General features: G+C 38.7%; 1 protein-coding gene across 4 annotated transcripts in view; it reads right to left on the bottom strand.

Moving 5' to 3' along the window:
* RASGRF2 (Ras protein specific guanine nucleotide releasing factor 2) overlaps positions 1 to 13546 on the bottom strand; it is a 124021-nt gene that overhangs the window by 85474 nt on the left and 25001 nt on the right. For 3 of the 4 annotated variants that reach the window (XM_052700508.1, XM_052700510.1, XM_052700511.1), the window contains exon 2: positions 5164 to 5270. In XM_052700508.1, coding sequence (XP_052556468.1) covers positions 5164 to 5270 — 107 coding nt within the window. Of the gene's footprint in view, positions 1 to 4066; positions 4134 to 5163; positions 5271 to 13546 lie in introns of those variants that run through there. The other variant, XM_052700512.1, reaches the window with a different exon arrangement.

Here is a 13546-nt window from a genome sequence, read left to right as displayed (position 1 = left end):
TGTGCACCCAAGCCATGGATTTGGGGAATGGCTTTCTTTTGGACAATGGGAATGCTGGTGATACCATGCTCTCATGGGACAGTGAGGCAATCCTGGAAACACATTTCATTGATCAGTGCAGTACCCATCAAATTTCAAAACACAGGACCCGCTACAACTCATACTAAAAAGCAAGCTGTTTCAACTGTCCTAGCACTCCTTTATTCAGGAAATCTGACTAAAGGAATTAATCTGTAATGAACTCAAATAGAGAGGTACATTATCCCTTTATGCAAAAACAGGTCAGAATTCAACAGCAGCTATGAAGAACAGACCAAATACAAAGGGAACATACACACCCCTGAGCTGGGGATTCTCTGAGCTCCTGGGAATTTGCAGCTAATATGTCTTGGAGAAGGGGACACTGGTGAAAATGCAGATATTTACTTAGAAAACAACTACTGCACCAATCACCTAGACAGCCATAACAACAATAAATAATGACTGCCTCTGGAGTTTTGTGTCTACCTAATGTGCTGTGTGCTAATGTGGAAATGACAGAAAAGGGAAACACAATAGGAACCTATCTGCCAAGATGAACAAGTCCCCTTAATGGGCTAAAAAAGTAGTTTGCAACAGCACTAAGATACCTGCTCCAGGAACACAGCCCTCCTGGGGGAGAAGACAGACTTCTATGTGCAAGGAGCATAGGTGATGCCATCCTCTCTGGTTCAGTGTCTAAGAGTAGGAATGTTAGGGTGCGTGATAATGACCTAATTTTAACAAATGCAAATAACCTAAGCAGATAAATGAGCCCCTTGGCCTGGCTACTCCCACAGCTATCGCAGGAGACCAATCAGCCCATAAAAGGTCATTTGCCACAGGAATAGCCAAAAGCACAGGCAGGGAACACCAGTCTCATCGTCAGTAATAGTGTCTGGCTGTGCCCTACCCCAATCAGCACAGTATGCTCTATCTTGTCAGTAAACTCAGTTTCTAACACTTTGCCTGAGTGAGAAGACTCTGTACACGTGTTCATGGAGCTCTAAGTGTCAGCAGCTAAGGCAACAGACAGTGTGACCCTGTGTGTCTGCAGTTTCAGGAGAGCAGGAGTGTGCGCATATGGTGCAGGTGTGCACATTCAGGGTGCGATCGCTACTGAGTGTCAAGCCCCACTCTCCAGTGGGTCAGATTAGCTCCTTGGAAGCTAGGTATTGATTAGTCCGCAAGACTGGAATCATCAGAGAGTTGCTGAGATGGCCTCTGGAGGTCACGGAAGACATAGTTCAGTTACTAGGAAGACCATAAGGTTGGATGATTGACTGATAAATGTATCTGCATGCATGACTTCTGAAAATGAGCTTCCCACAAGCTAGTTAACAGCTACGCTGAGTGTGTAAGGTCAGATACAGGAAACCCTCACCTCTGAGTGAGGGGGACTGAAAGCTGGCAGCTGGAGAGGGACTGAGGGGCTCTGGGTCATGCTTCCAATTGCTAGCAATGGAGGACCAAGGATCCAGGGCCAGCTCCTGAACAGACAGGTTCCTGTATGCCAACAAGACTGAGCAGTAAGTCTTTTCTTTGAGGATTGTGGATTGGAGGGCATATCATACGGTTTAAACAGCAATTTAGCTGAAAGAAACACTCCACTCTTTTGCCCCACATAGCTTTTCCAACCAAGTGCCTCCCATTCCTTTGTGTGGTAAACATAGGTATATTGTGTGGATGTCTAGTAAACAGACTCAGAGAACTGAGATAGATTAAAACTATGCTGGCAAAAAAATATGAAAAACATAATTGTGAAAATAGTAAAAATCGGTTTCCCAATTAAGTTCATGCTTGTGGCAGCATGAGGGAAGGGCTGGCAAAGGTTGGGAAAGAACTGCTATCTTATGAAAATGACAGCTTCCAGCAGCAGTGTAGACTTGTACAGGTATAAAGCATATGTGAAACTGCAGCCTGGGATACTTAACTCAAGACTTTCAAATAAGATAGACTAGAAATTTGATGAGTACTTCATACAGTAAAAAAAGAAAAAAAGAAAAGAAATGTAACAGGATTTCAGGCAAAGTGAATAAATAAATAAATAAATAAATAAATAAATAAATAAAATTAAAAGAAGAAATAGTAAAGAAGGTAAAAAAAAAAAAAATAAAAAAAAATCAGTCTCAGTTTATTGACGGAGAAATATATTTTCAAAAGGGGCCAAGTTCTGGAACAAAAACCCAGGACAGAAATCCCAGAATCAGTCACAGACAGAGGAGCCAGTGGTTGCCAAGAATAAATCCCCCAGTCCATAAATGTAACTCCAAAAAGCGAAACCCTTCTCTGTCACTCTGAATACTACTGAGAAGTCAAAACACTGAGAATTAAAACAAAATGAAAAGAGATGAAAAATGGGTATGAACATGGAGCTCACAGTGAATTGAGTCCCAGTAGAATACACTGAATTGCATATGCCATTGTCAGATCATAAGCCATCCATTCTCAGATGAGGAGGAGGTACTGTGGAGGGGAGCATAAGCACTGCAGCATCTAGCTGCAGCACACAACAGCATGCCAGCTCTCAAAGACTGTACAGTACTCCCCAAATGATAAGCAGCAACATCCCACCATAGCAAAATCTTCCAAGAAACAAGGGACATGTTTATCCCTTCACAACAAAAAATGTTTTAATTAATAATTTGCATCCAGACAAAATACCTAGTTCTCAAAAAGGGTTGTAGTGTGTACTGGGATGGAAAGGCTTATTTTTTCAACTGCAAATTAGATAAAAAATGGAAGAGACTCTGACGACTGCCAATGTGCATTTTGCAAAAAAGTCAGGGAAAGCAGTCAAAAAAATCACATTTTGTGTGCATCAATCAAAAAAACCAAGAAATTAAAAAAAAAAAACACAAAAAACCCCCCAAAACTAACCACAATGCAACAAAAAAGGAAAAGCAACTCACTCCTATTTTGTCTCATCTAAAACAGGGATTATCACAGCTACTGATTACAAAGGGACCCTCCAGAAAGTAAATGAATATTTCTAAAATATTCACACAAAACAAGATATTCCAGGCCTTAAATTTAAAAGAAGAAGAGATGTTCTCATTATCTCTTCAATTTTTTTTACCTAAGATATCTAAGATACTGAAAGAAGTATTTTCGAAACGCAACACAAACTGTCATTTAGCAAGTCAAAACAAAACTGTGAGAGAAGGGTCAGAAATGTCTTATGCTAGTCTCAGACAAGCAGTAACACTCAAGCAGTTGCTACGGTTTGTCCCCATATGTCAAAAATATAGACAAATTCAAACAAAAAGTCTACATTGGAGACACAGGGAAAAAAATAATCCCTGAGACAACATTGTTTTATTTAAGATGGCAAGAAAAATGTTAGATAATAGCCTAAAACTATTACCTTTCACTTTATCTTTGGTAAAAGACCCAATGCTGAAATAACTAGGTGTGTAACCACAAGTCTTTTTTGCTAGGCACAACATAAGGCAAATAAAAGAAATCTGCCTTCCTCAAGCAGGATAGCATTAGAATAACAATGCAAAAAGAGTACCGTCTTATGCTGTGTGTTGAGCAGCTAAATTTCAACACAATCTTTGTCACTTATTGGTATTCTGTCAAAATACGAAGAATGTAAGAACACAAAAAGCAGTGCTCAGGTCCTTAGAAGGGCCTTGCCAAGAAATATCAAACCAATGCAGAAAAGCACATTCAAAATCCCTCACATGACACAGGGCCCTGAGAATACCCCTCATAGTCCATGTCCATAGTTTCAAGTCATAATAGCTGTCATTTCAGACAATACGTGCAAGTAACAAGACTAGCTTAAGACCAGCTTTGTCCAAAAAAGGTTGCCTATGCTTTCATTTGTGTGTTATTTAAGGTTGATTTAATATTTTGCTAACTGCTGCCCTGGAAATTCATGTGGGATGTGTTTCTGAACTGAGCCTTCCAATAAGAAATTTTAACTCAGTGCTGTGAAGCCCTTCTTGCATATGTACTTTTTAACCAGGCAATAAGCTAGAAGAAAATTTTCAGAATAGGGAACACACCGTAGGATCCTGCTTACTCTGAATGCCCTTACCAGAAAGCAAAAAATTCAGTCTCCTTTCTTCACTTGTTTTTTATCATAAATCACAGCAGAAATTGACCTAAAATCAATAACAAGTTGAACAGTTCTCCTTAATAACACAGGTGGCATGGAAAGAAACTCCAAAACCTGACAGCTTCTCAGCTCCTGAACTGTGTTGTCACTAGCAGTGCTACTGCGCAAAATTTGGCTCATCTAGTACCACAACCCAGCAGGTGCTCCAAGAAGGAGCAAAACCTGTTCAGTTAGGCAGCAATACTAAGAAAATGATAAAGATTCAAACAGTAGATGTCTAGAGGACATACGGGCTAGAGCTTCAGGGACTAATTTCAGACTAATTTCTAAATTAAATCTGGTGTTTTTCATTTTCTTTTTCATAAAGCACAATCACTTTCATTTACATGGCTTAAGTTGTAAGTAATTCAGAAACTGTCTTCTTCCTCAAAGTGCTACCATGATAGAGTAGATTAGTTGAGGTAAGTGTATAAGAGAATAGGCCGGAGAAAGTGCATTTCAACAGATAATTGCCTCTGCAACCCATTTCTCAAACCTTCAGTTGGCTAATTTTCAATTATACTGTAAACCTTGAATGCTATCCTATCAGACCTTTTCTCAGGGAAATAGTTGCATGGGTGGGACTAATAACATGCCCCCTTTCAAAAGATACTGTTCAGAACTTCAATTTAAAGATTTCTTTTTTCATTATGCTTTATCATAATGATGGGTTTTTTTTTTTACATTTACTCTCGAGTAAGAGCTTTTGAAGAAACATTTGTTTCTTCATTTGCAGATCACTTATTTCTTCATGCATACTCACTTCACTTCTAACAGAGACTTATCCTAGAAGCTGTTTCTAATAAAAGGGTATCCTGTAGCAAATTTCATCTAGAATACAATCACTTGCAAAAGATAAAATATGGCTTTGTAAGCATGAACTGAAGAAAGCATTCATTTTTAAAACGTATCTGTAAATTGCAAGTAATACACATCTAACACACTGTAAAATGTATTTGTACTTTAGAAGGTGAATTTAGATTTTCAAATTATTATCAGTATAGATAGAGGTGAAGGTTAATGATCAAGTTTCATACCTAGCCTGGTGAATAGCTTCCACCCATTCATCTCCATCACCTTCATCCTCACAACGGAGCTCCAGTGGCTTCTGCCCTTCATGGCCAAATAGAACAGTAAAGTAATACTGCAAATTAAAATGAGAAAAAAAAATATTTAGGAACGCTTAACTAAAAGAGTTACATAAGGAATCTGTCTTTTAAAACTCAGCCCAAACCGTTTCCAGCCTATGATTATATGTTTTATGCTATTAGTCATGAAATACAGATTGAAGTTGAAACTGTAACATATTCCCCCATGAATCAAGGTAATAGCTTTCATGATACTTACAGTCAGTTATCATTCTTAAAATCTCACATACAAAATAACAGAATGTAACTCCTTCAGAAGCTTCTACAGTCGCATACAATACTGCAACTGTAGGAGAGTACCTGTAGTTCTTTTTTCCTTGCATTTTTTTCAGCTAACACTGTCCTTGTATGCCATCATAGGATCCTAGATCTGGTGATGCCATCTCTTCATCACAAGACTGTGCACTCGGTGTAGATAATTTCTTCATTACTCCAGAAGAACAAGAAAAGTGTCCCTTCCTATTTTTCACACTCCAAAAACATTTTTCCTTTTTTTCAAGTAGCCTCAGCCGTAATTATCATTACAGAACATTTTGTTTCATAAGAAAATACTCCTCACAGAAGAAGTGTCGTATTTTTTGACGGCCTTCTCATGTGAAGGATTTTGCCCATGGTATGTTCTGTGGAATGCACAATTTCAGGAATTTTTTTTCCTCCTTTCAGAATTTAGTAATACCACTAGTAATATCTACAGCTAGCAGAACCTGAGAACATCATCACCTATTTCAAAACTCATTTCACAAGGGTACTTGCATTCTAGTAGCAAACAGCATTCCTGCGATTTAGATGAAAATAAGTGAGAAAATATTCTAATTAAGCACACACCTATAACTTCAGTAGGTTCCTTGATTGCGGCCATAATGTAGTGAGCTGTTTCACAGACAGACCTACCTGCGTTGGGTCTGACCCCACACAGAGCCATCCAGCTGTTAGGCTGTGTGATTCAGAAGGTCTCGCAGAAAAGCATCTCCACATCAGACCATTCAGTTGTTTTTATCATCTAAAATTTCTCAGTTCCTCTTTCACCATCATCCCCATTAATAGGAAACTGACTGTAACCACATGGTAGCAGTTATTTTCCAGGTTCCATCAGTAAATTCCAAACTCACACCAGTTAGCAAGTGAGGTATGTAACTTACTTTCTCCCACCACTCTATCAGCAGTAAGTAACCTGAAGTTATATCAACAAACATTCTGCTTTCCTTGTCAAACCCACAGCTCCGCTGAAAATACCTCTCTGAGCCAAGCACAATGCCGGTGATCCAGCAAATACGAACCAATTCAGAATTAACAGCTAGTTCCAGGGCAGGAACAAGCACGAAAAGAAACAGAGGGATGAAATTTTACCTACAGAGAAGTGACTGCAGATATTTATAGTCAACACTTATAATTAATTTTGTCCATATAAAATGAGAGAGGGTTTCATCCATTCATTGAGCCCTTATGAAACATCTGGCAGCCTGCTGTGCAAGCACGGAGCATCCATGGCATGCACAGAGCCCAGAATGAATTGTATTCACTACTGGCACTATGGCTGTGTGCACACCTGTGCTTTTATCTAGGTTTGTGCCTGGGGGCCTCACATTTACAAAACCCAGCTGTTTAGGTGCTTCTGACTACAATTCTATGTTTAACTTCATTTTAGGTAATGTGAGTAATAAAATGGCATTCCACAAAGAGAAATCTATTTCCCCATGAACTGTATTATTTACTAAAAATTGTTAAATGTATACAACATGCTTTTCATACAGAAGATCACAAGTACCACAGGATTAGCAGCAGGCAATCGAAATAAGCAAGGCAAGGCAAAATAAGCAGAAGCACTTACATTTAATAGGCTACATAAAGAAAGTCTGGGCCCAGATCAGCTAGGTTTCTGAAAGAAAACTGCCCTCATTTACAGTCAAGAACCAATAAATCATTCAAAGCACAATCCCACTAAACTGATTTTCCTAACAATGCATATTCTTTAAATCTGAACGCCTTGCAACTAGATAAAATGATGACATTTGTAAGATTTTCCACATCAATAACTTTCATGATAAAGCAGTGCAGTTTAATACGACCTACAAGATGGAAAAAAGTGCAGCACAATTACATACAAGTGTGCTTTGTTTATGGACTGGAATAGTCTTTCTCTTAAAGTATATTTAAAGATAAATCACACCAATCAGTGCTGTATTTTATGTAACAAGTTATTTGTGATTCACAAAGCTGCTAACTGACATATGAAATGAGAAGAGATACAAGTATAGACAAGCACGGGACTTAATCCCACTGTGTTCAAGTTAAAGGAAAAAATGTCACTGCAGTCCTCCCTATCCCTTATCCCTTTAGAAGTCATCTAATTCAGACCTCATCTGAGCAAGATCTGCAGTGATCTCATTTCACAGAATTTAGACTTAAGAGGTATGCAGTTATTATGGTGACAGGCACGATCTAAATGCTTTTCATTAGACCAGGAAAATGCACAAATTCAAACTTAAGAGGGCTAGTGCCAAAGGACTGGACTCAATGAAAGCAAAAACTAAATTATAAAAGGCATCTGTTTCCATAAGCTGCTTTTAAAAAAATCATCACTTACCTGCTCCATCACACATGGGTGTGTGGAGTACTGCACTCCAACATGAGCGTCAATTATCACTTGACTTAGCCTGAAGTCAACTCTACAGTAGCATAACATACTCCCAAAGAGTATCTCTACATCATGCTTGAATTCTAACTCCTCTCAAACATTTCTCAAGCAGCAAATATCTTACTGCAAGAAAATGATGGCATCCTTGATGTTTTACTGTATTTTCAGCACTTTTCTGCATACATCCAGTAGTTCCCTGACGTGATGACAGTAAATATGCACTACAGGACACATTACCACTGACTACCAGTATCATCATTTATGAGGGGAATGAGGAAAAGTTGTTACTAGTTGCATAAATTTGAAGGCCCTGTCTCGACTGACTGCGAAGGAAAGAAAAACAGGAACAAGATGCATAAAGAATGTTACTGTGCCAGCTTGTACCTACCACTAATCAAAGTTCCTTACTGTGGTGAGAATGGAAGATTATGCAGTGAGATGATCAGTGCCTCTGCTTCAGAGAAGTGACCAGAACAAGAATAAGATGAAAAGTACTTCACCAGAACATTTATTGTCACTCGTTATTATGCTGAAATCTCCACTGACAGCGTAATAACTTTTCCCAGATAATAGCTGTACTCAAAATAAGACAGCAAAAGATTTAATGTTCCTCTTCCTATGAGGAAACACAAGCTATACTCGGGGTGGGGGGTGGGAGAAGAGGGAAGTCAAAGACCAACAGAAAAAATGCCCTGTATAAACACCACTTTCACAGCACACTAGGTCAATTCTCCATCAATACAAACACCCTTAAGACTAAATTTCTCAGCAACGGCATGCTGTTTCCATTGAGACTGACACGAGCATTTGCTGTTTATGAAGTGAGAGTCACACAAACACAGACACATTACTCCCAACAAACAAGGACAGTCCCACAGCTCACTCTTCTCTCCATCTCACATGGAATCTGCAAAGGACATCTCCGCTTTGTCACCTGGCAGCTCATCACCACACTTATCTGTTTACTCCTTTCCATCTCCTACTATTACAGCAATCTGAAAAGTCTTTTCTGTCAGTAAATTACTGCTGATACTCAGAAAGGAAGCAACAATTCCAAGTTACTGAAAGATGAGAGGACCAAGAAGAACAAGTACTTATCTTTACACAGATGTGCGGCTACACAGCACAGACTGAAAAGCTACTCCCACAGATGATAATACTGCTTGATATCTCTTTCTACAAGCTCCTGTGTCCAGTTCCTTGAAGATTTTGGTCAGCTTTGACGCCTGGATAGAAAAATTCATACTGGGTAGAGGATGCATGTGCTTTTGGTACTTATCCTTTCATCAGCATCATACAAAAAACATTCAAATTATGTTTGTACGGACTCCAAGGTGACTACCATATCTTTTAATATTGTAAATGATAGCAGTATGGCAATACTTGCCTATGCACTTCTTCCCCCTAAACTTTCCTTATTTAACAAAACTGTTCTCTCCATAAGATACTATTTTTAGAACTTGACTGTGGAATGACCTACTGCTATTTCCCGACTGGCCGATGACTTACTGTGCAGTTCTGTTCACATCATTCAAGCCCGAACCTTGATAAGAATCTAAAAAGAAAATTCCAGCCAACAAATTGAAGAGAATGGTAATTATAAATGCAAAACTGGTGGGAAACATTAGTCTGTGCATGAAGATTACCACCAAAAATTAGGAGCCTTAACAAAAACCTGGTTTCAAGGAAGCTATTTTCTTTAAAATCAGAAGAAAGCAAATGCTTGTGCTGTGTTGTGCTGTGTTTGTGCTGTCTCAAAATTTGCTGTGCCACTAACACTGGCAAGGGATCTGTAGCTTGTTGTTACATTAGCATGAAAATGAACTAACAACAAAAAGATTAAAGTTACTATAATTTTTTAGAAGTTTCCAGGGATATCTACAAAGCCTACAAATTTTTCTATCACATCAACTACTAAAAGCTATAATGAGAACAGAATTAGTGGATAATGTAATTAATATGATGTACTTGGGAAAATCTAGTATCACAGATATAAAATGATCACCTCTATGCCATCAGAATTCTTTGTTGGGGCCAAGAGAACTTGGATTACAATGACAAAATTTCCAGAATGCTTTTGACAGATTTTAAGAAAATTAAGCATCCAGAACTTAGAAGAGGAATGTCCTTCCACAAATAAAAAAAATTAAAAAAAAAAAAAATCTAATCAAAAGCTAGAAAGCAATTTGAATATTGGACCATCTGTCAGTTCTTATAATGGAACAAGGTCACCAAAGGACTTCCACAGAGAATTGCTCTGAGAACTGAAACAACAGATTACAAAGGATGACAAAGTTTGTTAATTATTCAAGATAGTAATGACAAGAACCATTGTGAAGAACTGCAGACTCGACACGCCTGAGTTACTGGACAATAAAATGGCAGGTTAAGTTTGTTGTACACAAATGTAAAGTGACATACAGGAGGGAATACATTCCAAGATTCACATGTGAAAAAAAGGGGCTCTGTGCTTGGCATCACCACTCAGGGGTAAGAACCTAGGATAATGACAAATACTGCTGTGAAAATACCAGCCCACTATCAGCAGCTGCCAAAAAAGCAGATGAGAATGGTAGGGATGATTAGGACAGGACCATAAAAGAGCAGACAAGACTGTTAGGCTATAAAACATCCTGAGTAATGCGAGTAGTTTACACACATCTTTAGTCTTTACAGTTGCACACACTGACTTTTATTCTTTAAAGAAATAAAGAGGAAATGTGCAAAACTGGTAGAGAGCCACTGCAACATTTTAACTTCTATGTTTCTTTGTGATCCCACAGTTTTGCTGGAGATTAGAGATTAAGGGTATTTTTTATCATCTTAATGTTACTTCATCACTCCTGGTAGATAGAAATCTGGTACCTAACTGGACAAGAGAAAAAAAAAAAACTTCTGAAAGTAAGAAAGAGGCCTAATAATCTGCTAAACCATAGCAAATATATGCCAAATATAAGAATATGGCAAGCCACTGGATCAAGAACAGGATAGAAGGTATTTTTTTGAATGCCATTTCATGCACTGAGAAGATTCAGAGATAGGCTGCAGTATCTATCCCATTTTTTGGTTAAACACCAGCCAAATATAAGCAACAGCTATAAAAGACAATTAAGTTATTTTATGGTGCCTTTTCTCTTTAACTAATATTGTGTTAATCAAGTTACAAACTGCAGTATAAAATCTATTCTGGCCTGTGTCACTTAATCACATTTCTGAGGTATTCTGCAAATAATGTCTAGACCAAAAGCAACAGCAATGTATTTAAACAAGCAATCAGCTGTTCTGGATGTAGAGAGGATACACTTAAGTCTATCCTCTTCTATACACTCTTCCTATATTGAAAAAAAATACCACATACAACTTGCATGTAAAACAAACAAACAAACAAAACCAAAAGGGAGTACACAATGGTCACTGAAGACCACAGTCTTGCAAACACATTAACTTGAATTAAAATGATGCCAAATTATAATGGTTATGGAGTTATAATGGTTATTTTCATGGATGGGAGAATCAGGCTAATATGGCCCCATCTGCTAAATTTTCAGTGCAGACCATTTGTATTTCAGCAACACATCATCAATAGGGAAAAATTCTGCCACACAAAGGGAGACTTCAGCATGTAAAGACTACAATAACTGATAGAACACATTGAGCATAGCTGTATTATTCACTAATAATAAACAGAATATGGGTACCATCTTCTCGAACTTTATTTGATGCTGTCCAGTGGGAATCTCCTGTCAGAAAGCACAGGCTGGTTACCTGGTAAGGCTATGCATTACCTAGCAGCAGCAAATCTTTCCTTCCCCTGCAACAGTCATTTCTCTGCTGCTGCCGTCCCCAGGGCCTGGCACAGAACAGAAAGAAGGTCTATAATGAAGCATTGGAATTCAGGACAGTCAGGTCAAACATCTCATTTAGTTGGGAAATCTGTGTATTACACAGGTCTCTTAAGGCCTTTTGGCAACAAACATGGGACTTGCACTCAATATCAATGTGCTTGTTTCTGGCAAAGCAATCTACAAAGCACCTCACCATGTTTTCAGGGAGCTGAAAGGCTGCATCTTGATGCTACCGTATTCACTAGTAAACATTCACAGCATTCCCAGAACAGCTGCCTTCCTGCTTATCCTTAGCTTCTCCTCCCACATGCAGGGCCTCACGGGACTGACACTGAGATGCCTCTACATCTAACGGCTGGGGTTGCTGTACCCTGACAAACTAATATCTATGCAGTGAAAACTGTATTATGCACACAGCAAACAAATAAAATCTGCCTGAAACCAAGAGATAGGCAGAATTTGTTTTCTTATCTCTTGTTTTTAGTATTCTTCTGCTTCCCACTGTATGTCATGAGCCCATTCCCCTAGGATTCTCAACTTTCCAAGCACTGGAAAAAGGAAACATTACTCAGGTCAGCTAAATTTTAGCTACCATGTTAACACACATTGCTTCTCATCCTTTCCAGTCTTTATTTTCTTTATAATATATTCCTTATATTTCCTTGCAAAAATAAATAAATAAATAAATAAAAATCACCTGCTTTGATGGAATTCCTTTTACTTATAGTTCAAGACATGTTCAGTACGTGTACATTCGACCCACACGTAGCTCAGAAGTCTATGCTGAAACCGTCATCACCTGCATTACCAATGCAAGGAACAGAAAAGGAGCACAACCCAATCACGTTATCTAGCATGGAACAGCTGCATAAGCAGAAAACTGCACTGTTCAGACTGATGAGAAATGGGTAGAAGGGGACATCAGAGAATACTACAGTCAGTGACAGTTGTATATGTATTTCAGGAATTAGACTTTTTGAGTTATTTTTATGCGTGTCTCATTCCTAGCCTTTCTCCATGTATTGAAAGCCATTCTCTCCTTGTCCAATGTCAACAGTTTATGGGCTGGTTGGGCCCGGTTCCATGACGAGTGGGGTGGAGAGATCTGTGGATCCTCGCCTCCAGAAAAAAAGGAAACAGGGGACCCCAAAATAATTAAAACAGCGGCAACGATCTGAGGAGAAACAAACTAATTTTCTAAATATATTATTGGAATGCAAGATAACACACTATAATACAATATAATCAGAATTGAAGCTAATAAATCAAATATAATGAGAGAGAGAATGTCTGAAAGGTGGATAGGCCTCACCACAACGCTGAGGTGAGATGCGCAGTCCAGTGGAGCAGCAGGGAGACGGGAGCAGCGCCCACGACGAAGGGCAGGCGAGAAAGAGAACTCAAGTGACCTTGCCAGGAGTTAAACCTCCTCTCCCTGACCGCAAGGTCCCCTGGGGAATGTAGTTCTTCTTCTCTTCAGGGCAGGTACCCAGGACTTGAGCACTGACAGTTAAACTCCCAGTGCCCCACATGATGTTATGGTGTGGAATACTGAAAGCCAAAAATCACAAAACCACGACATCCAACAAACATCCCAAATACCTGCCATCCAGTTTTCTAGTCTAAAATCTGATAATGATGCAGAGCTCTGTCAGACAAATTCAGCTTTAAATTACCTCCATTTTTGTTTTGCTCTACAACATTAATCCCTGTATTTTAATTAGCAGATAAGATTTTAAAGCCCAGAAGGGACATTTGTAATCTTCCAGTGAGAACTCTTGGGTAATACAGG

This window comes from Tympanuchus pallidicinctus, unplaced genomic scaffold, assembly GCF_026119805.1.
Source record: "Tympanuchus pallidicinctus isolate F22 unplaced genomic scaffold, pur_lepc_1.0 scaffold4, whole genome shotgun sequence".
NCBI lineage: Eukaryota > Metazoa > Chordata > Aves > Galliformes > Phasianidae > Tympanuchus > Tympanuchus pallidicinctus.
The sequence above is the reverse complement of the archived record's forward strand: the minus strand, read 5'-3'. Positions and strand labels throughout refer to the sequence as shown.